The 27,981-nt window shown below is 40.6% G+C and overlaps 1 protein-coding gene across 1 annotated transcript in view; it reads left to right on the top strand.

Annotated features, from left to right (window-relative positions):
* Positions 1–27,981, top strand: part of LOC126249194 (KICSTOR complex protein SZT2-like) — a 706,154-nt gene that overhangs the window by 416,506 nt on the left and 261,667 nt on the right. The window contains exons 23-24 of the mRNA XM_049950848.1: positions 1,021–2,019; positions 15,324–15,502. Coding sequence (XP_049806805.1) covers positions 1,021–2,019; positions 15,324–15,502 — 1,178 coding nt within the window. The remainder of the gene's footprint in view (positions 1–1,020; positions 2,020–15,323; positions 15,503–27,981) is intronic.

Here is a 27,981-nt window from a genome sequence, read left to right on the forward strand (position 1 = left end):
TTGTTCTCTGACAGACAGCAGCAATCTCCTCCTGTTTGCTGATTATACTGTAGTGTACTGGAAAGTATCTGCATTGTGTGACTGTAGGTCGGTACAGAGTGACTTTAGAGAGCATTTCTACTTGATGTTAATGCAGATGAGTAGAGGCAAAAAAATCCTGTAATGTTCAAATACAGTATTAGTGTGTGTTTCTTGGCACAGCCACGTTGATTAAATGTCTAGGAATAACACCAAAAAGCGATATGAAATGGAAATGACAAATGGTCAACTTTGACTTACTGGGAGAGTTCTAGGGAAGCGTAATTCATGTGTAAAGAAGACCATGCACAGACCACTTGTGCATCCCATTCTTGAGCACCTCTCCAGTGTTTGAAATCATAAACATGTCAAATTACAGGAAGAGCTCGAAGCAGTTCAAAGACATGCTGCTAGATTTGTTATCAGTAGGTTTGATCAACACAGGGATATTATGGAAGTGCTCCGTGAACTGAAATGAGAACCCCAGGAGGAAAGTCAATATTCTTTTTGAAAAACACTACTGAGAAAATGTAGAGGACCAGTATTTGTAGCTGACTGCAGAATGATTTTACTGCCACAAACACACATTTCTTGTAAGGACTGTGAGGAAAAGATAAGAGAAATTAGGGCTCATACAGGAGCATATAGATAGCTCTTTTCCCCTCGCCTTGTTTGTGAGTTGAACAAGAAAGGGAATGAGGAGCTGTCTCTAGATGTAGAAGTAGAAGAGGTGTCTTTTATGATAGGATTTGTAGTTGATAGAATGTACACCACACTGGATGACAATCTATAATGACGTACACTTCTGTAAAATTTGGAAGAATGGAGGTTTATTTCACTGCAGTACATACAAGATAGTTTGTGGTATAAAAATTGAGATATCAGTTGTTCCAAAATATGTCTTTTTAACATAATATTACTGATAACAGTATTATTAAAGCCAGAGTAATACTTTTTTTTTAAATGGTGTTCTGCTTATAATAAGAGATTTTTTTGTTTCAGATTCTGACGGAATACCCATTCCAAAGTGGAGATGTTTTCTGAAAGGGATAAGTGTTACACATGTAATGCTGACATTTGTGCCGGCTACATACACGGACCTGAAAAATCTCATGCTTTCAGGAGATATTTGGATGACAAAAGACACCTTGGCGGTAAACATCTGGAACGATGTAGATGAAAATTTACATTTGGAACTTGCCAGTATTTCAAATAGTGAACAAAGGGTTAATGAGAAAGGAGCCATATATTCAAGTTTGGACAGGCTTAGCTCACTTGTAGATATTCCGCAAAAAGTAGCTGGTGGCTCCTCGGTCACAGCAACTACTCCAGCATCTTCATTGTCTCGTAGGTCATCATGTGATGCTTCACAAATCCATGGCAATATAGCTCATTTAAAACTTCAGGCTAGTGGAGAGTCATCTTGTGACTTTCTCAATGAAACACCGTTTCGTATACGAGCTAGTTCTCTGGATGCAGTAACAAAGCGAACAGTACGTGACATACCATATAAACTCTTCTTAAAAACAGGATCACTTACTGAAGATCTTGCTGCCACTGATGATTCGGTGCTAAGGAATAAGCATTCTGGTGGAGAGAACAGCAGTAGCTCAAAGATGGGTGTTTCATATCAACACAAAACATTATTGCATAAGGCTGATGAGATACCATTGCTAAAAAGAAAACCATCATCTAATTCAACTAGTGAAAAGAATCAGAGTAGTGCTGAGGAGCGAAAACCTGTATATGGTTCAGTTACATTGCCAGTCTATATGTATGACTGCTCACTCTCTGTTTTAATGGAAGCTCTAGTGTATAAAGATTCTGCTAATAAAGCAGTTAAAGATATTTATGATGATCAGAGGCGTAAAGTTGAAGCTGAACTGACAAGTGAATATCTTCCAAACTGTGAATTTGATATAAAGAGCAAGAAAACAGATGAAACTGGTTACAAACACTCCAATTCAGAATCAAAATCTGAAGACTCCGATTCTACTTTAGGTAACTTTATAATTCATTTTATCCTTCATAAACACTCGAAATTTTGTTAATAATATGCCTTTTCTACACAGTAACGGTATCAAGTATGAATAGAATTAGATGTAAGAAATACTGTTCATAAATACTGAAAACTACAAACTAGTTCAGCAGTAGTTCTAAAAATGAAACACTGAAGTCAGAAATGTTGCAATCAACAATGGCTTTTTAAACAGAAAGCAAAGAGAAGAGAACATAGAAATGAGAGGAAACATTGTTGCAAGAAGATGAAGCCCAGGATACATATATCTAGTCATTATCCAATGAAAGCAAGTATTTTTGTTGTACAATACCAAAATTCATAGTGTTTCTTTGAACACTACTAGTGGCCTGATTTTGTTTTCTGCTATCCATCAATGCAGATTTGACAGTAATATTCCAAGCTGACAGTTAATCTGTGTCCAGTTTGGTATTGTTAACTATGCATCAAGTTGTCTTCGAGGACTAAAGGGAAAGGTTTTATTCTTACAGTGAATGTTTTTTTGTTCTTTGATAAAATATGAGGGTTGTACCAAAAGTAAGGTTCCCAATGAGCTACAGCCTCAAGGGAAGGTGCTAGGCTAAATCTTATGACAGTGCCATGTGCAGTGATTCCCCTGCTCTCGAGCCTGCCCGTTCATTATTCGCTACGTCACTCAGTGTTGGCTTGGCACCCATCAGAGATGGAAGTGTTGATCGCCAACCCACGAAGTGTGAGGTTCGAGCAGGAAGTTACCACATATGTAGATTCATCAGCAACTGACTGAGGCTTATGGTGAAGAGTGCATATCCATTTAGCACATCCGCAACTGGTGCAGGGCTTTTTCTGAGGGTTGCACGGAAGTTCACAATGAAGAACAGAGTGGAAGACCCACGGTTTTGGATGTGATTGTCCAGAAAATCAACAGTGAGCTGCTCAAAGATTGGAGGGTCACTATCCATGAACTTGTTGAATGCATTCCTGAAGCTTCTCACAGCACAATTGAAAGAACTTTACCAGAAGCATTGGGTTATCGCAAAGTGTGTGCTCACTGGGCCCCTGGATGCTGACTGACGGACACAAGGAGCAACGCCTTGGCTGCACTTGCAAGTTCCTTCAACAGTGTGAGCTGGAAGGCAACAAGGAGAAGTTGTTGGACTCTATTGACATGGGAGATGGAATGTGGGTGTTTCATTTCAGCCCTGAAACAAAGCATCAATCTCATCAGTGACATCACTCCAGTTCACTGCCACCAAAGAAATTCGAACAAATGCAGTTGGCAGGAATGGTTATGGCGACTGTGTTTTAGGATTGGAAGGGGTACTCCTCATCGATTTCATGCAACTTGTGATGACAGTGAACTCTACAGATATTGTGAAACTTTGACCAAACTCCGGCAAGGAATCCAGAATCACCAGAGAGGATGACTGAAGGAGGGAACAGTGCTTCTTCACATCAATGCTCGACCCCAAGTCACTCATCAAACACGAGCTTTTTAAGTAATTTGGGTGGACTGTTATACCCCATCCCCCGTACAGGCAGAACTTACCCCCAGCAATTATCACCTCTTCCCCAAGCTAAAGCAACAGTTAGTTGGCAAACACTTTAAGAGCAATGATGAAGTCTGAGCAGAGGTCACACACATCCTAAATGGGTTGGTGGGAGACTTCTTCGACTTAGGAGCACAAAAGCTGGAGCACTGTCTTCAAAAGTGTGTTGAAAAAATGGAGACTATGTTGAAAAATAGACAAAAGTGTAAGCTTTTCAACAATGTATAAATTAATAACAATAAAAAATAAAAAAACAAACAAACATGGGAACTTTACTCTTGGTACAACCCCCGTAACTTACTTTTCAGTGTAATTTCCTTTTAAACTGTTAGCGAAACACACTTTATTTAACAAATCTCAAATGGGTGGATTCCATCCTGGATCAAAGTTCTAAACCATTTGCAAAAATGGTGTTTTATGTTTGTTAGTGCTTCATTGTACTCAAAAAATTTTCCAGCCAAAAGCCAGTTTAAACATCAAAATGGGTGTAAGTCAGAGGAAGTAAAATATCCTGCACATATTTAATGTTGCAACAATTAGTACTTCAAGTGCCTTAGTATTGTCAATGCTGAAGCACCTTAGTGAAAAAGCTGCATTGTCCTGATAGTAGATGAGATGACTTTTTTCCCCATGTTTGAAATCGAGACCTATTTCTCATGTGTTTCTCTGGAGCTGATTCAAAACATTTGCATAATATTTTTTTTTTCTTTTTTCTTTGCACACCAATTAATAATGATAGTCCCTTTTGCATCCTATAAAACATTAGACATTATCTTTCTGGGAGATGAAGTTGTGTTCTGTTTTTTGCATGGCACTGGCTTGCACTCATGGCTGTGATTGCTGTTTCATTTGTGGTGTAATATGGTGGTCCCATCTATACTAATAAACTGGTGCTCAAGTGAATAGGATTCTAATTCAAATAGGTCAATACTGAGCAGTAGGTTTTTGCATTTGATTTTTCCTAAAATTCAGTAAGTGAATCACCATCTTGCACTTGTATTGTCTTGTATGTTAACCGGGGGCCTAGAAACGATAGAGAGGCTCAGTCCCTGCCGCAGCCACAGTGGTCCACAACCCCACAATGACTACCGCAGTCCAATTCACCCCTCCGCCACCCCACACTGAATCACTCTTTCATGGTTATTGTGCAGTTTGGCCCCTGGTGGACCCCCCCCCCCCCCCCCCTCCAGGGAATGTCTCACACCAGACAAGTGTAACCGCATGGTAGAGTAATGGTGGTTTACGTGTACGTGGAGAACTTGTTTGCGCAGCAATCACCAACATATTGTAGTTTGGGCAGAATAATGGGAACCAGCCCGCATTCGCCGAGGCAGATGGAAAACCGCCTAAAAACCACCCACAGACTGGCCGGCTCACCGGACCTCGACACAAGTCCACCGGGCGAATTTTTGCCAGGGACCAGGTGCTCCTTCCCAATCCGGAAAGCCATGCGTTAGACCGCATGGCTAACCGGGCAGGCTATCTTGCACTTAGTTATCACATTCTTAATTCTTCATGCAAAATGTATCATACTGTTTCTTTTGATCATAATGTTTGATTGTCACTGATTGACCAATACCATATTATTCATTTTATTGACATCGTCATTTGTGGTTGCAGTTTACACGCGTATCACTTCCAAGGAAAAAATGGCAACTTTTGAATTTAGCTGCCTGTTCCATTGCAGTTGAAAGTGAAGGAGCAGTCCCCGCATAAAATTTCACCAAATTTGAATGGCTCTCCAAAAAAGGAATGTTATAATGGCAGGGTATTCCAGTTTTTCCATTGGAATTAAAGTGACACAATACAATTACTTTAAAAAGCTACATAATCAAAACTGTTTTGTAAATGAAGCTGACATATGACCTGCATTAGGCACCACACAGCCATGTAACAGAAATAAAATTCCATTTACATCAAAACCATCTCTTTGGCATTCCATGGACTTTTCACCACACCCTCATGACGAAAGACATATTCAGTGGATTTGCCACCAAGTGAACCAGCCAAATGCAAGATTGTGAGTCAGGCTCCACTCTTGTCTTTTATGCACCAGTTGACCAGCAAGTTACTCATTTATCTTTTTCTGTGTTTTCTTTGAAGGTTAATTCCTAAATTTCATGTATTTTTTTTCTGTTTAAGAGGTGTAGGCTCATGTCTGTGTAACTGTGAAGTGTAGACTCAGGCAGTCTGTAGTGCAGTTGTTATTCATCAGTTTTTTCTGAAGAGCCAGCAACTGTTTGTTTCAGCTTAGCCAGTCAGTCAGGCTCCATCTCTTGCTTGTTATGCACAGTAGACCAGCAAGTTACATATTTATCTTTTTCTGTGTTTACTTCATAGTTTAATTCTTAAATCCAAAGTGTATTTTAGAGGTGTAATCTCATGTTTATGTAACTGTAAAGTGTACATCCGTGCCATCTGGAGCACTGTTGTCATTCCTTTTGAACGGCCAATTACACAGCTCATTAGGAGTTAGTCTCCATTGGTGACACATAAGGTGGGTAGCAAGATGCATATTTAGGTTTCTCTTCATGCCTTTATAGTTTACTTCTTAAGTTAGTCATGCTTGGGTGGGTAGGATGTGTGTGTGCTGTGTGCAGACTTGGGAGGAAATGATTGTATTTTGTGAACAGCTGGATGCACTTTAGGCTATGATCAGCTGTGTTGAGGCTGCTACTTGGGGTTGTAGCACTGGTGGGGAATCTGGCGCATTGTGTGGGACACCTCAGGTGTCACTTGTTTTGCCTACGGGCCCTACTGCTGTGGCACTTCCCAGTGTATCCAATGTGGTGGATATGCCCTAGCCGCAGGGTGAGCGGTGGTTGGTAAAGCATTTACGTCACTTGGGGCTGAGGGTCACTGTGGAGTCTGGACATTTGGCCTTGCCCATTTGCCTTGTGGATGGCAATTGGTCGCTGCTTCAACATGGTCTGAGCAGCCACATAGGTAGAGCAGTTTGCTAATTATCAAGAGCTCCAACACTAAGCACGTTATGGAGCCGCTTAGGAAAGTAGTATCAAGGGACAGAAAGAAAGCCAATGTGCATTCGGTTGTCTGCCAGGAGGCCTCATCCGAGATGTACCTTGCCTGTGGCTATCAAGCATGCAGGGTGCAGTCATCTGCAAGTTGTTGCTCACGTTAGCACCAGTGACACCTGTTGCTAGGGTTTTGAGGCCAACTTCAGTTCGTATGAGTGGCTGTTGAAAGTTATGAAGACTGCTCCCCTCCTGCGCAGGTTTCCATTAGAGTTCACAATTTGCAGCATTCTTCCCAGAGTTAATCGGGGTCCTTTGGTTTGGAACCTAGTAGAGGGTCTGAACCAAAGGCTCGTTATCAATGGAGAGACGTCTACAGACGTTAAGGTAACCTCTGGCGTGCCACAGGGAAGTGTTATGGGACCATTGCTTTTCACAATATATATAAATGACCTAGTAGATAGTGTCGGGAGTTCCATGTGGCTTTTCGCGGATGATGCTGTAGTATACAGAGAAGTTGCAGCATTAGAAAATTGTAGCGAAATGCAGGAAGATCTGCAGCGGATAGGCACTTGGTGCAGGGAGTGGCAACTGTCCCTTAACATAGACAAATGTAATGTATTGCGAATACATAGAAAGAAGGATCCTTTATTGTATGATTATATGATAGCGGAACAAACACTGGTAGCAGTTACTTCTGTAAAATATCTGGGAGTATGCGTGCGGAACGATTTGAAGTGGAATGATCATATAAAATTAATTGTTGGTAAGGCGGGTACCAGGTTGAGATTCATTGGGAGAGTGCTTAGAAAATGTAGTCCATCAACAAAGGAGGTGGCTTACAAAACACTCGATCGACCTATACTTGAGTATTGCTCATCAGTGTGGGATCCGTACCAGATCGGGTTGACGGAGGATATAGAGAAGATCCAAAGAAGAGCGGCGCGTTTCGTCACAGGGTTATTTGGTAACCGTGATAGCGTTACGGAGATGTTTAATAAACTCAAGTGGCAGACTCTGCAAGAGATGCGCTCTGCATCGCGGTGTAGCTTGCTCGCCAGGTTTCGAGAGGGTGCGTTTCTGGATGAGGTATCGAGTATATTGCTTCCCCCTACTTATACCTCCCGAGGAGATCACGAATGTAAAATTAGAGAGATTAGAGCGCGCACGGAGGCTTTCAGACAGTCGTTCTTCCCGTGAACCATACGCGACTGGAACAGGAAAGGGAGGTAATGACAGTGGCACGTAAAGTGCCCTCTGCCACACACCGTTGGGTGGCTTGCGGAGTATGAATGTAGATGTAGATGTAGATGTAGCTCTGTGGCGATCTTGGCTGCAGATTTCTGGAGCTGCGATATTGAGTGATGGACTGTAGGACTTCCTTTGATAGTTTAGGGGTGCACTAAACAAAGGAAGCAGTGACTCGGGTAGCAGGATGCGTGTGGACTGCACATTGAGGTTTTTTAGGCTAGGCAGTAGTTCAATGTACTCTATTGAACAATCACTAGTCACCTCATAGGTAGCAAAATCAGAAATGTTCAGAGTGAAGATTCTTTGACTGTCAAAATTTTATTAGTAAATTGTCAAAGTATTCATAAAAAAGTTACTGAATTTACTATCAACCAAGAAATTTGGTATGCTCAAATTATTTCCAGGACTGAAAGCTGACTGAAACCAGAAATAGAAAGCTCTGAAACATTTGACAAGTCATGGAAAGTATATCAGAAGCATAGATTTGATGCCACAGAAGGAAAAGTGTTCATTGCTGTTGATAGAAATATTGTCTCTATTGAGGTCGAATTTGAGTTTGACTATAAAGCTATCTGGATGCATATAACAGGTCTAGGTGAAATCAGTCTAATTGTTGGATGTTTTTACTGGCCACCCAATTCTGCTGTGACAGTTTTAGAATCATTCAAAGAAAGTATACACTCAGTAGCATGGAAACACCCAGAATGTGCAATATTATGTGGAAATGACTTTAACCTACCGAGTACAGACTGGGATTTTTATGGACTTATTATAGGGGGTTACAGACTTTCCTCCTGGTGAAGTACTTTAGAACATATTTTCGGAAAACAGTCTTGAATGGATAGTTAGACAACCCGGAAATATTTTAGACCTTGTAAGCACAAACAAGCCTAACCTTATTGACAGTGTCATTATTGAGACATGGATTAGTGATAATGATGCTAGAAAGAGCAGATAAACAGTTGTTAGTATCTTACTTTAACAGTGAATAGACATAATTTAGCTGCAGTATGATGTACATATAATAATTATGGGCAAAGTTTAAACAGATTCTAAACTGCGCTCTCGGGAAAAATGTACTGAGTAAGTGGATTAAGGAAGAGAAAGACCCACCATGGTTTAATAACGTAATTCAGGAAATGCTGAGGAAGCAAAGACTGTTGCATCTCGGTTCAGAAGAGAAATCACAAATGATGACAGGCAAAAGTTAATAGAAATTCGCGCGTCTGTACCAGGATCAATGCGCAGGGCATACAACAACTACAACTGTTATACCTTAGAAAAAGATCATGCCGAGAACGTGAGAAAGTTCTGGTCCTATGTAAAATCACTAAGCAGCTTGAAGGCTGCTGTCCACCTGTGAGTACACCAGAGGATATGTGCCTTTAAACAGGATATGGTGTGGTATAACTGAAAGTAAACCTAGTAGTCACCCTCCAGCTGGGCAAGCATGCATCCTAGAAAATTGCATGACTCCTTACTCAGTAGGGATTAGGTTGCATATTATCACCTTTGTTCCAGTCAACACAGATGCCACATGGCATGCAGAATACTTTGTCAATAAAATTGTAAGCTTGATGAGCAAACACTTAAATGAAGTGCACAGATAAAGAATTAAAAATAATGATAAAAGAAAAATTCACCTCATGGGATAAATAATGTTGGCGAAATGCACTGACTTGCAGTATTTGTTTCAAGTAAAGAACCCCTAAAGAAATCACGTATGAACTGTGCCCATATAATTCTATTACAAATAAGAGTTTCTTAATCACTGATGAAAATAAATAAAACAATGAGCAGCAAGCAAAGTGATTGGCAATGTTCTGTGCTCTATTTATAGTTAAAATTCGTACCTTAAATACACTGAGGTGGCAAAAGACATTGAATAGTGATGCACAAATACAGTTGGCAGTAGTATCACGTACACAAGGTATGAAAGGACAGCGCATTGGTGGAACTTTCATTTCTACTCAGCTGATTCATGTGAAAAGGTTTCCAATGTGATTATGGGTGCATTATGAGAATGAACAGACTTTGAACATGGAATGCTAGATGGAGCTAAATGCATGGGACACTCCATTCTGAAATCATTAGGGAATTTAATATTCCAAGATCCACAATGTCAAGAATGTGCTGAGAAAGCCAAATTTCAGACATGGATAATGCAGTGGCTGACAGCCTTCACTTAACGATTGAGAGCAGTGGTGTTTGCGTGGTGTTGTGGTGCTGACAGACAAGCAACAATGCATGAAAGTACTGCAGAAATCATTGTGGGGCATATGACAGATGCATCTGTTTGGGCAGTGTGGTGAAATTTGTCATTAATGGGCTATGGCAGCAGATGACCGAAGTGAGTGCCTTTGCTAACAGCAAGACATTGCCTACAACACCTTTCCTGGACTCATGAGCATATCAGTAGGACCCTAGATGACTGAAAAACCATGGCCTGGTCAGATGAGTCCTGATTTCAGTTGGTAAGAGCTGATACTTATGATTCAGATGTGCCGCAGACTCCATGAAACCATGGACTCAGGTTGTCAACAGTGCACTGTTCAAGCTGGTGGTGGCTCCATAATGGTGTTGGCTGTGCTTATGTGGAATGGGCTGGTTCCTTTGGTCCAGCTGAACTGATCATTGACTGGAAACGGTTATGTTCAGCTATTTGGAGACCATTTGCAGCCATTCATGGAATTCATGTTCCCAAACAACAGTGGAATTTTTATGAGTGACAATGTGCCATATCACTAGGCCACAATTGTTTGTGATTGGTTTGAAGAACATTCTGGACCAATCGAACATTTATTGGACATAATCAAGAGGTCAGTTCATGCACAACATCCTGCACCAGTAACACTTTCACAATTGTGGATGTCTGTAGAGGCAGCCTGGCTTAATATTTCTGCCAGTGATTTCCAGTGACTTGTTGAGTCCATGCCTCATCAAGTTGCTGCATTATGCTTGGCAAAAGGAGGTGTGCCACGCTATTAGGAGGTATCCCATGACTTGTTTCACCTTAGTGTAAGTCGTTATTGCAATCACCAGCTACCTATGAAAACGTTCTGTCCACTGTCACAGGTATGATATTGAAGTCTGTCACTAACAGAAGTACTACTACTGTTTGCACCTAGTGCCTTTAAAAGTTCAATGCAATAACCAAAATTTAGCACAGTCCAAAAAAGTGGAAATACTAAGCACTCTAAGCACATGCAGCACACTGAGCACCCGACATCTCACTAATCTTACCACAAACTACCAGTGAATCACATCAGAGAAACAACATCTGCCAGAAACCCATGAGACTCGCTCTGCCTTCTCATTTAAAGCCTCAGTCACATGACCTACTGCTGTATATGAAACACAAGCTTCCCTATGTCACAGTATCATACCTCTACTTGTCCACCTGCTCGATACAATTTGAAATGAGACTCGTACGACCAGGCAACATTTTTTTAGTCATCAACAGTCCAATGTCAGTGTTGATGGACCCAGGTGAGGCATAAAGCCTTGTGTCATGCAGTCATCAAGGGTACATGAGCAGGCCTTTGGCTCCAAAAGCCCATATCAATGATGTTTCATTGAATGGTTCGCATGCTGACACTTGTTGATGGACCAGCATTGAACTCTGTAGCAATTTTGAAATCTGCAGTAATTTGCAGAAGGGTTGCACTTCTGTCAAGTTCAACGATTCTCTTCGGTCCTCGTTGGTCCCGTTCTTGCAGGATCTTTTTCCATCTGCAGTGATGTCAAAGAGTTGATGTTTTACCAGATTCATGATAGTAACGGTACACTCGTGACATGGTCATATAGGAAAATCCCCACTTCATCGCTACCTCAGAAATGCTGTCCTATCACTTGTGCACCAACTTTAACACCACGTTCAAACTCACTTAAATCTTGATAACCTGCCATTATAGCAGCAGTAGCAGATCTAAGAACTACACCAGACACATGTTGTCTTAGATAGGCGTTGCTGACTGCAGCGCCGTATTCTGCCTGTTTACATACCTATGCTGATTTCTTTGGTGCTTCAGTGTATTAATACTCACAGCTTCCTACATATCATTGTCATGTTCATTGTGCAAATAGTTGTAAGTTTTCAACAGAAATAATGTAAATTACATTTGTACTGACTGTAGTCCCAGTTCAAGTCAAATGCATGACTGACTTACGCATATTGTTGCAGTACCGTACTGGTCAAACCAAACACTGTTAACATGAATAACTATAACAAAATCTATTTGCAGTAGTAATGACTGCATGGTACTTATTGTAAATGGAGCAAGCTGCTGCTAATAATTTGTGTACATGTGGAGAACTCTGTTTTGGCCAATGTTTCAACAACAGTAAATAATAATTTGTTGAATAATGTATAAGAGAGCTGATCAACAAAGAGTGAGACTGAATTTTCCCACTAGTTTCAATGATAGTTTCCTATCTGTACCATGAATACTTGAAAAAAGTTGAGTTTTACGTGTATTTGATAGGTTGGTAGTAATACTCTAATTTGTAGATGCTCCTTGTATTTCGCATAACAGACAATGAAGGTGATGAGAGAGGAACAGTATGGCACAATAAAATTATGTATTCATTTAAGCCATACAGCCACCATACAGCAAGGTGGGTCTGGTGTTTTGGCTTCTGCTGTGACTGAAGTCAGATTTAACACAGCTGCTGTGGTTGTCCATGAGGATCGTCATATAACATTACATAGCCTCAGTGAAGTGTTGAGAATTTAATATGGCAGTGTCTTAATGATCATGCATGATCATCTCCATATGACCTGCATTTGTGCCTATTTTGTGTCACATCTGTTGACTCCCAAACAACAGGCTGTGCAACAAGCTGTGGGGTGCTGTGCCTCTTTGCTGATGGAGGGAATGCTTTTCTGGAATTGATGATCACTGATTGTGAGTCGTGGCTGCATCATTATGATCCTGAAGAAAAGTGAGCCAGCACAATGTGAAAATCGCAAGGTTCTCTAACACCAAAAAAAGTGAAAGTTGTTCCGTCAGCAGGGAAAGTGATGATGGTCACATTTTTGACTGTCATGGAATGATTTACCAGCATGCAATTCCCCGAAACACTACTGTTACAGCAGCATATTACACGTCAGTATTGGCTAAACTGAGGAAGCACATTTTAAGGACAAAACCAGATCTTTCTTGGACTGGGTGATGACTTCACCATGACAATATGTGGCCTCACATTGTAAATCAAGTCCTGAACTCCCTGGCTCAATTCAGCATTACCTGTGTACCACATGCCCCATATAGCCCTGAGCCTATGATTTTTTTTTTTTTTATTCCCATCACTAACAGCAAAACTTCGGGCCATTCAATTTGAGAACTCTGAAGCAGTGGTAAAAAAAAAGTGAACCGGTTCACAGGGACCTGACAAAGAATGATCTGCACCATGTGTTTGAGGACTGACAGAGCCACTATAAAAAATACATTAAAGTATGAGGGAGTACTTTGAAAAAGATCATGTCAGCACTGAAATGGGGTAATAAACATCAGTGTAATTCTTTGTTGATCAGTCTTCGTATATGCAATAATTGCATCACCAAACATCACCATGTAACTAATGTCAATACCTTTTCACTGGTGTGCCAGTGGGAATGAACATGATACAGAAGCATCCCTTTACATACTGGCTTCTGGCATGTAGTGTCAACAGTGGGAGTGCTCACAAGGATTCACTCCTTGTTTCATAATTTTCTTTTTTTCCATGGTCATTATTACATTGTAATCTTCACTTTTCTTCACTCACTTTTTACTATTTTTTTCACTTTCCATGAGTTTCTCTTTTCTGTTGATTTAGGTAATATTTTCCTTCATTTTTTAAATTTTTATTATCATAATTATTCAACTTTTGTCATTCTTATTGCATAGCTACTGACTTCAGTCTCCTTTTGCAGATAAATTCTCTTTGACAAGTCAGCATCTTGCACTCACATTTCCTATTTTCAACTTTTCACATTCTTGCCATTCCATGTGGTGCTTTCTTTATGCCAACATTCCATTCTTTTTTGCACTTGACATGGGATTTTTGAAAAAAACTGACCAAGTGTAATTCCCACACTTTGCTCCACTTTAGTCCTCTTGCTCATTAACTTAAGTCTGGAATAATTTCATCTCAAATGTATCATATGTTTCATTAACACAGTTCTGACTGCTGTCATAGCTTTTCAGATATATTTTGTGCACCATTCCTGTTTATGATTGAAATTTGCATATCACGATATAATTATCAAATAAAAATAAAAATAAAAATAAGTTCTATGTATCACACAACAGCACACTCAAGTGTAAAAAATAGGTTACACAAATACTAGTTTTCATAACCAGACTTCTACCATTTGACAAAAGTGAGGAAAAGCTTGGAGATAACATGACTTATTCAAGAACTATGTGAAGAATCCCGCAACACTCAAAATCAAATATTTTGTGATATTTAGTTTGTGCCTTGTAGCTGACTCTGCTAACATTTGATAAACAGAATTTTTATTTTTATAATATTACTGTGATTTCATTTTTGGCCATTTTTTTCTGTACAGATATGATACACATTTTATTAATTCATTCGTTATTGAATTTTGCCTTGTGAATAAACTATCCGAGTATTGTATTCATATACGCATTGTAGTTTTTAGTTTCACGGCTTTCCAGCCACTAGAAAACTGCCCATTCCAGTTCATATATCTAAGACTTGCTTTTCAGGAGCACTGAAATAAAGGAGTATACTATTTCAGTAAACATTTCATGAGATGTTTTTCATCAGAGATCATCTGTTACAACAGACAGAAAACTATCCATTGAAATTTTAACCATCACATGCCATTTCTGTTCATACAGATCAAGACTGAGAAAGCTGTCTAGTTTGTGATTCTTAAATATAACAATGAAAACAATCAATTTTTGACAATGTAATGTAGCTGGATAGTTACATAATCCAGTTACATTGTTCTTCCTTAAGGTGTAAATAAAATTAAGTGAATTTAATCTACTTTTTTTCGCTCCTGTTGAGGAAGTGGTCACTGTTACAATCCTGGATCAAAAATTTCAAGATGAGTCAAGAAACATTACCTCCTAGACAAATTGTGCATTATGACTATGGTGACACTGTGTGATTCTGGTTTCTTTAAAAAGTGAAAGACCTTTACCATTTTTATTTTATTGGTTTTTTGTACATTAATTACATTTATTGGGAAAGTATTTCCCACTTGTTCCAACTACATTTTATTCTTTTATGTACATGAGCAGCTAAGGGATGTTTGGCATATTCTCTGGACCCCAGTAATTCTTCTCCTTGTAATCATGGTACAAATCACAATAAGCATCTCTGTAGTAAAAATGAAGTATGTATGTTGAGAACTCGGTTTGATGAACTGAAGAATAGTTTTACTATTAAAATCAGCATATTGTATTTTGCAGAAATTGGGAGGCTGACAGTTGCTACTTTACCTTGTCTTTCTCCCTTTATTGCATCCTATTTCCTACATCATCATATTAATATGACATTTCTTCATTTCAGACAAGCCTACTCTAAAACAACACTGCAAATTAATTAGTTTGGCATTCTATAGATGCTATGTTTACACAGTATTTAAATCATTGCGGCAGAGTTATGTTATGCATGGAGCAGATATTCAGGCTGCAGTTGCTGAATGTGAAGAAAATTTGATTGAGATTAATATCACAAGTTTCTTGATGGTGAGTATATATTCTAGTATGTATTCTAATGATATCTTTTGACACAAAGAAAGGATAATTTCAATAAATGTTCTGCATTCTGGCAAATTTTTTTGGAAGTTAATAGATTAAATTGTACAAAAGATTAAGTCATCTTCGACCTGAAGGATGACTTGAAAACAAGAGGTTTTAAGAGACATGGTTGTATTGCAGGTAGCATGTCCTTACCTTCTTTGGACCTTCGAATAGGTTTACCCAGCCAATTATAGATGAACCTACAATTTAATCTAGAATGTGATCTCTGGTGGAATTTGACATTTTTCACATTAACAAATTATTCCCAGATAGAAAAGAAGTAATATAAAGAGCAATCAAATGAAAAGAAGATAGTTGGAAAAAATTGGGTGAACTGTTTATTAATTCACAATTAATTGCCATATGTGTTAACACATTTATTGCTTTGTGAGACAAGGTGACCATTGCATTCATGGAAAAATGTTTGCAGTTGCCTACAGAATCATGATTGTACCCAGGCATGCACCGCTTCATCCAAAGCAAATCAACAGCCATGAATGTCTGTCTTCAGGACTCCAAAGATATGGAAATTGTGTGGAGGAGAGATCAGGACTGTGTGGAGGATGTGTAAGGGTTTCCCAGCAAAACTTCTGCAGTGTAGTCAATAGAACCTTGGCAGCATGTGGGCAGGTATTACTCTGAAATAGAATGTTGCCAGGGTTGTTCGAGTACACTGTAGAAGTTTCACTGGGAAACCCTTACACATTGTCCATACAGTCCTGGTCTCTCCCAATGCGATTTCCATGTTCTTTGAACCCTGAAGAAAGACATTCATGGCCATTGATTTACTTTGGACAAATAGGTGCATGTGTGGGTACAATCATGATTCCTTAGGAAACATTTTTCCATAAAGGCACTAACTGTCTTGTATCACTGTTGGATAAATGCATTAACAGTTATGGCAATTACTTCTGAATTAATAGTTTACTTGCTTTTTTTCATTTGTCTCATTTTCATTTGACTGCCCCATGTAAGTGATAGAAAAATCCTAGGATCTGTGAGCTTCCTACCACCTTGATGGAAGTGAAGCTCACGCAGGGAGTGAGGACTGATGTTAATTCTTGGAATCACCAAATGTAGCCATAATGTTAACATACATTTATTTCTCCTTCACACTATTAGAAATATCAGCCTTAATCAAATCATGTGCTACATGTACCATTAAACTATTACTAAACTGGTACAATGTACATTAACAAAAATTAACGTTTTCTCACTGTGAAATACTTGTTGCAGACAATACACATGCGCCCTGCTCTGTGACCAACCACAAAGTGCTCATCACACTTGCTGACAATGTAGCTGTTGCTGTTTACATTATTTAGCACATATACTATATGTTAACTACTAGGTGTATCAGTTTTAATTTCAAGTGCAACTGCTACTGCATTATAACTTCATAGACTTACTTAGTGTCAAACCGCATAGCTTTGGATTTGTACTCTGGCACATAGCAATAAGTCACAGAACCAAGGAATTAATATGTAGTGCATTTATACCTTAAAATTGTGCTTTAAGAGAAGGAAATTATCCATGTTTTGTATCTACAAGCACATTTATGCTCTACAAGCTTAATGTATTGCTGGTGGAGAATAATGATGATAGCTTTGTTTGGACATCTCTTGTAGCATTCTCGAATTTTGCAAGATAAAACATTTCATCTATGTTCTGTGTATGCCACCACTTATCGCTTTTGTGGCTGCGAGGTCCGAACATCCTGCCTGCCTGGCCGGCTGACAGGGCTAACATGTTGTGCACCTTGTCAGCGTATGGCTGACTAACCCCATGACTGCTGCAGACTACAGCAGGGAAAATGCCACTGTCGACTAACAGTACATTCTGCTGCTCGTGGAACCACTCTTTGATAATGTGCTTTACAAAATCAGTATCACACTGTAATGTCAAAGCAGTAGCAATATCCATTAACCATGAAAGAGAACTTCAAAACTAACTCACACTCACTGTTACATGTTTATCCTGAGTTGAGAGAATGATATCTTAGAAAAATGATAAAAACATTTGTATTTGTTGTTGAAAAATTCTATAACTTGAGATTTGTACTACCAATATATTTTCCTCTAATGTTATTAACATCAGAAAAATATGTTTCAAGATATATAATTTTATAAGAAGGCTGTACCTAGTGAAGACAGCCAAAACTCTGATAAACCGTTCTTACAACAATCTTAAATAAATAACTATTAGTGAACATTAAAAGTAAATTGGCTCATTTGTAATTAAAGTCTAAACTCAGTTCTCTGCAGTGAAAATTTGACAATAAGATTTTAGCTGCTTCCTGATCACTGTTTTCTCTTCCTGTGTGTCACATTCTGTCCAGTTTAACTTTGTGGTTTCTCATCCTCATTTTTGATGCAGGCTTTGGATTGCTTTTTTTTTATTTTTATTTGTTTTAGTTTCCTTTTCTTGAAACATACACACTTACTGAAACTAACTAATATTTCCTTAGTGTGTGTTATTTTTCAAACCATGGCACCATGCAAAGAGCCACATCACACGTATACATCTTATGCATGTCAGTTTTCTCTATGCATTAGCAGCACATGCTACACAGCATCTCTGGGGATTTTCCTTTTCCTCTATTGCTCCAAGAAATCCTGGATAATGCCCTCCTTTATTTTGCTGTTGAAATGGAGTTTCTTGCTTTGGTGTCCATGGGATCTCAGTTTTACATGTTTGCCCGTGCAATTTATCCAGCAATTGGTGGATTAGTTCCAAGTGGAATTTCAGCAGTGGTGTTTCCTGTTTCTTCTTTGTTTCAAAAATTGTTTTTACATTTAGTACACACTGACGAATCAAAACAGTAGCTGCTTGCACCACTCCTTTCCCTTTAGAATACATTCTACATGGCTTAACATCACGTCTGTCTTATCAACAGTGCCCATTGTCTTATTGTAGCACACTACTCAAGTTGGCTTTTCCATTCATCTTAGAGCCAGCAGTGTTCCATAGGACTTGAATTGTATATCCTTTTTTTCAGTTTGTCAGGCAATGGTGGCAAATTTTCCCTGCTTATGAAACAGGATTGACCCAGTGCATGACTTGTAAGTGGAAACAGTCCAGGAGCAGGTAAAAGCTGTAGCACTTTCCAACATTACCAAGAAGAGCAGATAATGAGTTCACTGGCTGGAATGTTGAAATGTGGACAACAGCGAGTTGCCATTGTGGTGTGCTTGTTTACCTGCCCCTATGCCTGAGCATTCAGGAATGCCCTTAGACATCAGGTCTTGCTACCTGCCTAGCATAAATGAACGCCGTTAGCCATCTGGACATTCTACCAGGTGGGCATACACGTATACCCTTACCCATCTGGTTGTTTTACGTGCTTTGGCATACATGTATGCCTGTAACCATGAAAGGATAACTCAGGGGCTTAAAGCATTGGACCTGGAGTGAGGTTCAAAATCTCAAACAGTTAACCTGATTTGTGTGTTTCATGGTTTTCCTTATTCATGATCTGCAGCTAGCAGGGTTTCCCTTTTTATCACACCAAAAAGTTGCTTTTTCTGTCAGAGCCGTATGTAAAAAAGGCATATGTTTGTGATTTTTTCCAGTGCACTTTTGAGATGTTTTGCCAACAATAACAAGAAAACTGCAGAACTTTTCTATGAGAAAACCTATTACTGTACACCAATTGTAAACCACAAAGAAGTCTTTCAACTGGCAGTGATGGATACTGTACCATTTGCAAAATGTATGGGATTCAACACAATGTATACTAAAAAATAAATTTAATTATTTGGGCACAAAACACTGGTTATTAAAAAAGGCATTATTCACAACCAGATTCCTTTCGAGCATCATTGTGTAAATGTTTAATAATATACAGCATCGAGATTGTCATTTCAAATGGGTTTTTGTTCAAGGCAAAATACATCCTGTCTTCTGATTCACAAACTATATCAAAATGTCAAACTCTTTGTTGAATGTTTCAGTGGTACCTTATGTCATGCGTTAGTGAGGTGGCGTAGTTGTAACATACTGGAGTTGTAATTAGTAAAAGTGAGATTAAAATCCCTATATGGCCATACTGGTTTTGGATTTTGATGGTTTTCCTGAATCTTATGCTGCAAATTACAGAATATTTCCTTCACTTAATTACAAAAATTTTTTTTAAAAAAAAGTTTCAGCTCCTCTCAACTTGGATGTTGGTTTGAAGATTGCTGTACTTAACTAGGCACTATCTGGTTGGCAGTCGTATGCCCTTAACTTCCTCTGACTTTTGAACTGACTTGCCTAGTGGGTTATAGAGGGACCTAAAATTTAACATGGACTGCAAACTATGAAGAAACTTGGCATTTCCACATATATCTTTTTAATTTATTTATTTATTTATTTATTTATTTTTTTAACTGTCTTCTACTCCATCTCTAATTACCTCGACATTGATAAGACATTAAGCTCTTTATCTGCTTATCACCTGTATCTTGGAGTTCATCAGTAACTTGAAGTTCATTCTATGAGTTAGCTATAGCAGATATTTCAGTTAGCTATAGCAGACATTTCTCTCCATTTATTGAGCTGTTTGTTCCTACATATAAGAGAATACAGTCTACAAAAATTTCACTATTTTTCATAATATATTTCCCAACATAAGTTAATTAAAAAGCTACAGGTATCTATCCTGTTTTTTGAGCAAATTCTTCACAAATTCCTGTGAAAGTATGTGTTTGTAAAGAGAGATTCCTCAGGTGCAACTTACAGTCCAGAGAAAAAAGATGGTGCTGTGATGGATGCTCATAATGTCACTAAACATATCACTGAATCATTTCTGACCCATAGCTGTGATATGAGCAACCTTTTAAAATACACTTCACATTCTCCATAGATTGCATCCTCAATCATACATCTTGTGGAGGACTATTCATTAGCTCTATGTTGGGAAGGTGCTTCATGTGGTAATGAATTTTGTTATGCTCTTAAGTGTGACACTTGCCAGGAATAAAATAAAAGGATTAGGTGCACCAGTTACAGATGTGTGATGAAACTGCACCATAATTGTTTTTTATTTCCACAAAATTTATGTTTTGCACAATAGATAAAGTAATGGTAACTAACCTTTATGAAAGTGCTTAATAATGCGCTATGATGTGCTTAAATCAAAATAACTAACAGATTTCATCACACAGTAATATTTATCTTTTGTGTTTATGATAAACTTAGGACCGCTTTCACAGTTTCACTTTGAGACATTGATGGGTGGACTTTTACCCAGATATATTAATGCATTACATTACTGCGGTGTATGGCTGGGGTGTTGTGTGCTGCTTCAGACACCAGGCAGCAGCTGTTACATGTGTGACTAGCCAGGCATGGCTGGCAGCACTGGCTCTGACTAACCAGTCTTGAGTGACCTTTCAATAGAAGCTGTAGTATTTCCACATCACATATAACAGAGAAGTGTATCCCAGGTAGAAGTATACTGACTACTGCATTCTCCCTCGACACTCTGCAGAATTCCACACTGAGTGAGTGTGTTTTTGTGTCCTGCTAATCAAATTATTCATTCACGACTTTCATTGATCTTGACTAACAGCTTCTTTGACCAACAGCCGGATCACGCACACTCTTGCTAAAAGATGTGCCTTTTAAAAGTTTACCAGAAATTTCTGATCTCTATCTTTACACCTATAAACACTTGCCAAGCCAGAAAGGCCTTTGTTTCAGCCAGTTTGCAATATTGGTGACCTGGCAAGCTGACAAAAATGGAGATTATTCCTGAAATAACAATGATGCTCAGGGACACTCATATAGCTTGTCACTGTCTGACTAGATGCTTATTTGCTATCTTCAGGGCGACCTGTGTATAGACATGATACAATCTAGATTTGAGGCAAAGTCAAAAATATTTGCCTCTCAGTTTGTAAAAGTTATTATTTTGCTTCTTCTTCTTCTGTCTGTGGTATAGTTTTGATTGTTTATTGCATGTTTACAGACTTGCATGAACAAATACATCTGAATAAGAGGAGAGTTTGAGAGCTAACATATAATTCCATTAGTACCACTTAACTTTCCATCATCTTCCAACTGATGTAATCAGTGTTGGAGTTTCATTTTTGGTGGCAAATTATTGTAGTAACTAAGTTTTTGAACCTCTTTTCATATGAATTTTCAGTCCTCAGATATATTTATGTTTCACATGGAATATGATTTCAATTATTCATGCAGTTAATAATTTTCAACAGTTGTCATTGTGGTTTACCCATAACCTGTAGCTGCAGTATGTCCTGACAAGCTCATTATTACTTTATTATATGCAATTTAATGCAGGGGAACTCAGGTTTGCACTAAAGAGCATGTTTTCACGTTGTGAAGTTATGCTGTTTGTGTGCTTAGGCTGTCAGTATTAAAGAATATCTACATTTCCCTAGTGTCCAAGCTTTCATACAAACCATCAGGTTTATCACTCATAAAATTGTTCTGTGCTATCTACCATCTAGATATGTTTGTGAGAGGAGGTTCACTTGGAAGTCACAAAACTATGAATTAATTTATGCAGTAACCATATATAATGCTGATTCACAAACTACGCTGGTTCACATAAACTAGAGGGACATCACGTACGTGATAATAACTTGTGAGAACATAAAATAATTGACATGAAAATGAAATACAATGTTACCACAATTCATCTGGAAAAAAGCTCCACATGTAAACCATTGAAGACCCAGTCCACTTATAGTGTCTGTTCATAGGGGACAACTGCGTGTTTGAGAATATCACAGCAGTTAGTGCTGTTAAAGAGAGCCCATGGATGGAATAGCTAACTTAATAAAATAGTGTTCATACATGTGGGAAACAAATCAAACTCAAACAGATGTGGCCAGGATGATAAATGTCCATTCTTCTGTTGTTTGTAGTCTGGCAACAATTTTTAACCATAGGCTTAGCATAGGAAATGTTTAATGGAGGTTTAAAATGATCAATATTCTCTATTATGCACATGACCCCATTCTCTTTCATCCTACCCATGGTCTACTGTGCCCTTCCTGCAGTTACCAGAAGACTGTCATTATAAAATACTGTGCTTGGAAGATTTCATGACCAGTCACAAGTCTACCACTCAGTGCTCATCATGAGAGGGATAGAGCATGAAGCAAGAAATTGTGGTGATTAAGACACTGAACTTGTAATTTACCATGATCAATGTTCAAATCTCAACTCAACAAACAGGATTTAGGTTCTCCCTATTATCCATAACTTAATTAAGACAAATGTCAAGATAGTTTCTTTGAAAAGGACATGGCTTAATTCCTTCGCACTCTGGGTTTGTGTTTCATCTCTATAGTTTCCCTTTTGATGGATCATTTAACCAAATCTCCCATTTTTGAAGAAAAATAATGTTTGAACTGAGCTGGTCAATGGTGATGTTACTGATACCCATTTATGACATGATGTGTATTAGTGCAGTACATATAAATGGGACTGCAGATCAATGGATGACCATTCTCTCCACGTAAAAGATTTGGTTTCCCATTCAGAGTTTTTACAGGTATGTTCTGATTTGATGAGGATGTAGAACTTGTTATCATCCATCAAAAAGCCATGAAGGGAGTTGCTCTGGATGAACAATGTCTGTAATTTGTATGATATATCCTTAAGTACATGCATATAACTCTGTCTTTCCACATGGAATTGCGACTGGACAAGTCAGTGGTGATGTTATTGATGCTCATGTATAACACTGTGTATGTCAGTGCACTATATTATGATTTCATCTTACATAATGACCCCCCCCCCCCCCCCTGTGGGTCCAGCGGTTAGTATAGGCCTAAGGTATTCCTGACTGTCGTAAGAGGCAACTAAAAGGAGTCTCTCACGTTATGTGATAATCCCATGTAGAGTTTGAACTTCATTTTTAAAAATTTTTCTGAAGAGCAAGCCAATTGGGGAAGGGCGCCTTACATGGTGCATAGTGTCCATCATACACTGAGACCTCTCGCATCCTCCCTGGGGTTTAGGGACTCCCGGCAATGGCCATCCTGCCAGGTGGCCTTTGCTCTCTATAGGGAGGTCCCCTGGATGGAGTGGGTGGCAGCAGGGTGGATGACACGCCATGAAGCATAATACGTCATCTCTTGCTGGTGGTCAAGCACCAGCAGTCTTTAAGCGATCAAGGTCTAACGTCAATGCTAAAGAAATACAGCCCGAAATCCCACCTCTCCGGCCACACTATGGGAGGAACGCCAGGCTAAGGATGGCAATGAAGCTTATTGACCCTGGTACCTCGTATGTAGGAGAGTTGATAGGGAATCTCTCTTGTCAATAGAACCTCAGTTTTTTGTGGAACATTGAGAGGACAAGTTTGGGGAGGTGGAGGGCTTGTCCAAAATGCGGTCAGAGTCAGTCTTGATCAAAACAGCATCATCTGCCCAGTCATGGGCACTACTCGCCTGTGACAAGCTGGCAGATGTTTCTGTTTCCATCACCCCCATAAGAGCTTATATATGGTCCAGGGTATCATATTTCACAGGGACCTTCTTTTGCAGTCTGACGATGACCTGCACGCCAATTTAGAGCGGCAAGGTGTCCATTTCATCTGGTGCATCTACCGGGTCTGAGGGATAATCAGGTTGCCACCGGTGCCTTCATCTTGGCCTTTGAGAGTAACTCAATACCTGAGAAGTTCAAGGTGATGGTCTACCACTGTGACATAAAGCCATATATCCCTCCCCTGATGAGGTGCTTTAAGTGCTGGAAGTTCAGCCATACATTTTCCTGCTGTATTTCCAGCACCACCTGTTGGGATTGTGGATGTCCTTCACATCCCAATAATCCCTGTGCCCTGCCCCCCATCTGTGTCAACCGCGGAGAGCACCATTCACCTTGCTTGCCAGACTGCAGGATTCTCCAGAAAGAAACAAAAATAATGGAATGCAAGACCCTGAACTGACTGGCGTACACTGAGGCTAAGAGAAAATGTGAGAGGCTACATCCTGTGCATATGATGTCAACCTACGCCGCTACTATGACAACAGTTCTACCATCTTCCGTACTGCCGCATACAGTTGGCTCTCAGAGCCGTCAGACTCCACCTGCCCCCTTGATGGTGGGGGGGGGGGGGGCACTTCCCTGTTGCTCCTGCACAACCTACTTCAGGAGCAACCCCCCCCCCCCCCCCCCCCAGGTTCCTACCAGTGGCAAAGCTGACACCCGCCAGTGGCTGAAGCAACCACAGGTAGCTGGTCGTAGTACTTCACTGAATCAATGAATCCCTCCCAGCCAGACAAACAAACCTAAGGAGCAGTGAGAGAAACCTAAAAAGAAAAAGACTCCCAAGAACCAAGGCACTGTGGTGGCACCCACACCACCACTGCCTACAAGGTCTGTGTCTGAGGATGAGGTGGAGATTCTGGCATCCACTGAGGACCTAGATCTTGCTGGGCCCTCAGACACAATGGATGTCGATCGCACAGGTACTCATCTGGTGGAAGCCTCTTACCCTGAAGTGTAGACTGCCTCATTGAGTGTTTCATGCCTCCCCTGTCTCACAATCTCGTAATCCTCCAGTGGAATTGCAGCAGTTTTTTCCACCACCTGGCTGAGCTATGGCACTTGTTAAGCTTTACACCTGCTTTCTGCATTGCCCTCCAGAAAACCTGGTTCCCGGCAATTTGGACCCCTGCTCTCCACGGCTATAAGGGATATTACAGGAGCCATAGTGACTGTAATAAAGTGTCAGGTGGAGTTTGCGCCTATGTCCTGAACTCAGAAGGTAGTGAACCTGTGCCCCTTCAAACCCCCCTTGAAGCTATGGCTGTCAGTATAAGGATGATGCAGGAAATAACTGTCTGCAATGTATATCTTCCTCCAGATGGTGCAGTACCCTTGAACGTATTGGCTGCACTGATTGATCAACTCCCTAAACCTTTCCTACTTTTGGGAGATTTTAACGTGCATAATCCCATGTGGGGTGGCATCATGCTTACTGGCCAAGGTAGGGAAGTTGAAAATTTACTGTCACAACTCGACCTCTGCCACTTAAATACAGGTGCCCCCACACATTTCAGTGTGGCACATGGCACATATTTGACCATTGATCTCCCGGTATGCAGCCCTGGCCTTCTCCCATCTATCCACTGTTGAGCACATGATGACCTGTGTGGTAACGACCACTTCCCCATCTTCCTGTCACTTCCACAGCATCATGCCCACGGACACCTACCCAGATGGGCTTTAAACAAGGCAGCCCAGGAAGTTTCACCTCTGCTGTCACCACTGAATCTCCCCCACATGGTACCATCGATGTTGTCATTGAACACTTCACTACAACGATCATTTCTGTGGCGGAAAACTTGATCCCTCGTTCTTTAGGGTGTCCCCAGTGAAAGACAGTCCCTTGTGCCCCCAGTGAAAGACAGTCCCTTGGTGGTCGCCGGAAGTTTCTGAGGTTTTAAAGAGCATCGGCAAGCTCTACAGTGACATATGCCACACCTTTCCTTAGAGCACCTAATAGCCTTTAAGTCGCTGCATACCCATGTTCGCCAGCTTATAAAACACTGGAAACATGAGTGTTGGGATAGGTACATGTCAACCATTGGGTGCCATACATCACCTTCTCAAGTCTTTTTGGGTACCAGACCCCAACAGGTGTCCATGGCGTTAATATGAATGGCGTGTTATCTACTGACTCAAATGCGGTTGCTGAGAACTTGGCTGAGCACTATGCTTGAGCCTCTGTGTTGAACTACCCCCCAGCCTTTTGCACCCTCAAACAGCGGATGGAAAGGAAAGTCCTCTTGCTCAGTACACACCACAGTGCACCTTATAACGCCCCATTTACAGAGTGGGCACTCCTCATTGCCTTTGCACATTACACTGACACAGCTCTTGGGCTGTATCGGATCCACATTCAGATGATTAATCATCTCTCGTGTGAGTACAAGCGACATCTTCTCATCATCTTCAACTGGTTCTGGTGCAATGGTATTGTTCCATCGCAATGGCGGGAGAGCACCATCATTTTTGTGCTCAAAGCCCTCTTTATGTGGATAGCTACCTGCCCATCAGCCTCACCAACTTTCTTTGTAAGCTGCTGGAATGTATGGTGCGTCAGCAGTTGGGTTGGGTCCTGGAGTCACAAGGCCTACTGGCTCCATGTCAGGGCGGCTTCTGCCGGGGTCACTCTACCACTGATAATCTTGTGTCCGTCGAGTCTGCCACCAGAACAGCCTTTTCCAGACACCAACATCTGGTTGCCGTCTTTTTTGACTTATGTAAAGCATACGACACAACATGGTGACATCATATCGTTGCCACATTGTATGAGTGGGTCCTCTGGACACCGCTTCCGAGTTTTATCCAAAACTTCCTGTTGCTCTGTAATTTCAGTGTCCAAGTCAGTGCCTCCCATAGTTCCCCCCGTATTCAGAAGAATGGCACTCTGCCGGGCTCCGTATTTAGTGTGTCTCTATTTTTAGTGGCTATTAACAGTCTAGCAGCAGCTGTAGGGCCGTTGGACTCACCTTCTCTGTGTGCAGATGACTTCTGCATTTTGTACTGCTCCTCCAGTACTGGTGTTGCTGAGCGGCGCCTACAGGGAGCCATCCACAAGGCACAGCCATGGGCTCTAGCCCACGGCTTCCAGTTTTCAGCTGCGAAGTCGTGTCTCATGCATTTCTGTCAGCGTTGCACCATTCATCCAGGACCAGAACTTTACTTATTGATGATCCACTCACTGTAGTACAGACATATCAGTTCTTAGGACTGGTTTTCGATGCCCGATTGACTTGGCTATCTCACCTTCGTCAGCGTAAGCGGAAGTGCTGGCAGCACCTCAATACTCTCCTCTGCCTGAGCAACACCAACTAGGGTGCAGATTGCACTAAGCTACTGCATTTCTACAGAGCCCTTGTTCAATCCCACCTTGACTATGGCAGTCTGGTTTACCATTCAGCGGCACCCTCAGCATTGCATTTACTCAACCCAGTGCACCACTGTGGTGTTCGCCTAGCAACGGGAGCTTTTAGCACGAGTTTGATGACCAGTGTCTTGGTGGAGGCCAGAGTCCCGCCATTGAAGGTTAGGCGTGCACAACTGCTTGCCAGTTACTCCATATCTCGTGCTCTTGAGCACATCCGCTCATGCCCTGGCGAGTCATTTCTCCTGTATACTGACTCCTTGAGCAGCCTACAAGCTATCGACCAGTGTTACCCTCGCCATCCTTTGATAGCATCCATTCAGGAGTCCATCTATGGCCTGGAATGGTCCCATCATTTAGTGGTGTTTGTGTGAACCCCAGGACACATCAGAATCCCAGGTAATGAACTTGCTGACAGGCTGGCCAAACATACTATGCGGAAGGAGCTTCTGGAGATGGGCATCTTCGAAACTGACCTGCGTTCTGTCTTACACCACAGCGTTTTCCAGCTTTGGGAGACGGAATGGCATAACAGTACGCACAACAA

The sequence above is a fragment of the Schistocerca nitens genome, chromosome 3 (assembly GCF_023898315.1).
Source record: "Schistocerca nitens isolate TAMUIC-IGC-003100 chromosome 3, iqSchNite1.1, whole genome shotgun sequence".
Lineage (NCBI taxonomy): Eukaryota > Metazoa > Arthropoda > Insecta > Orthoptera > Acrididae > Schistocerca > Schistocerca nitens.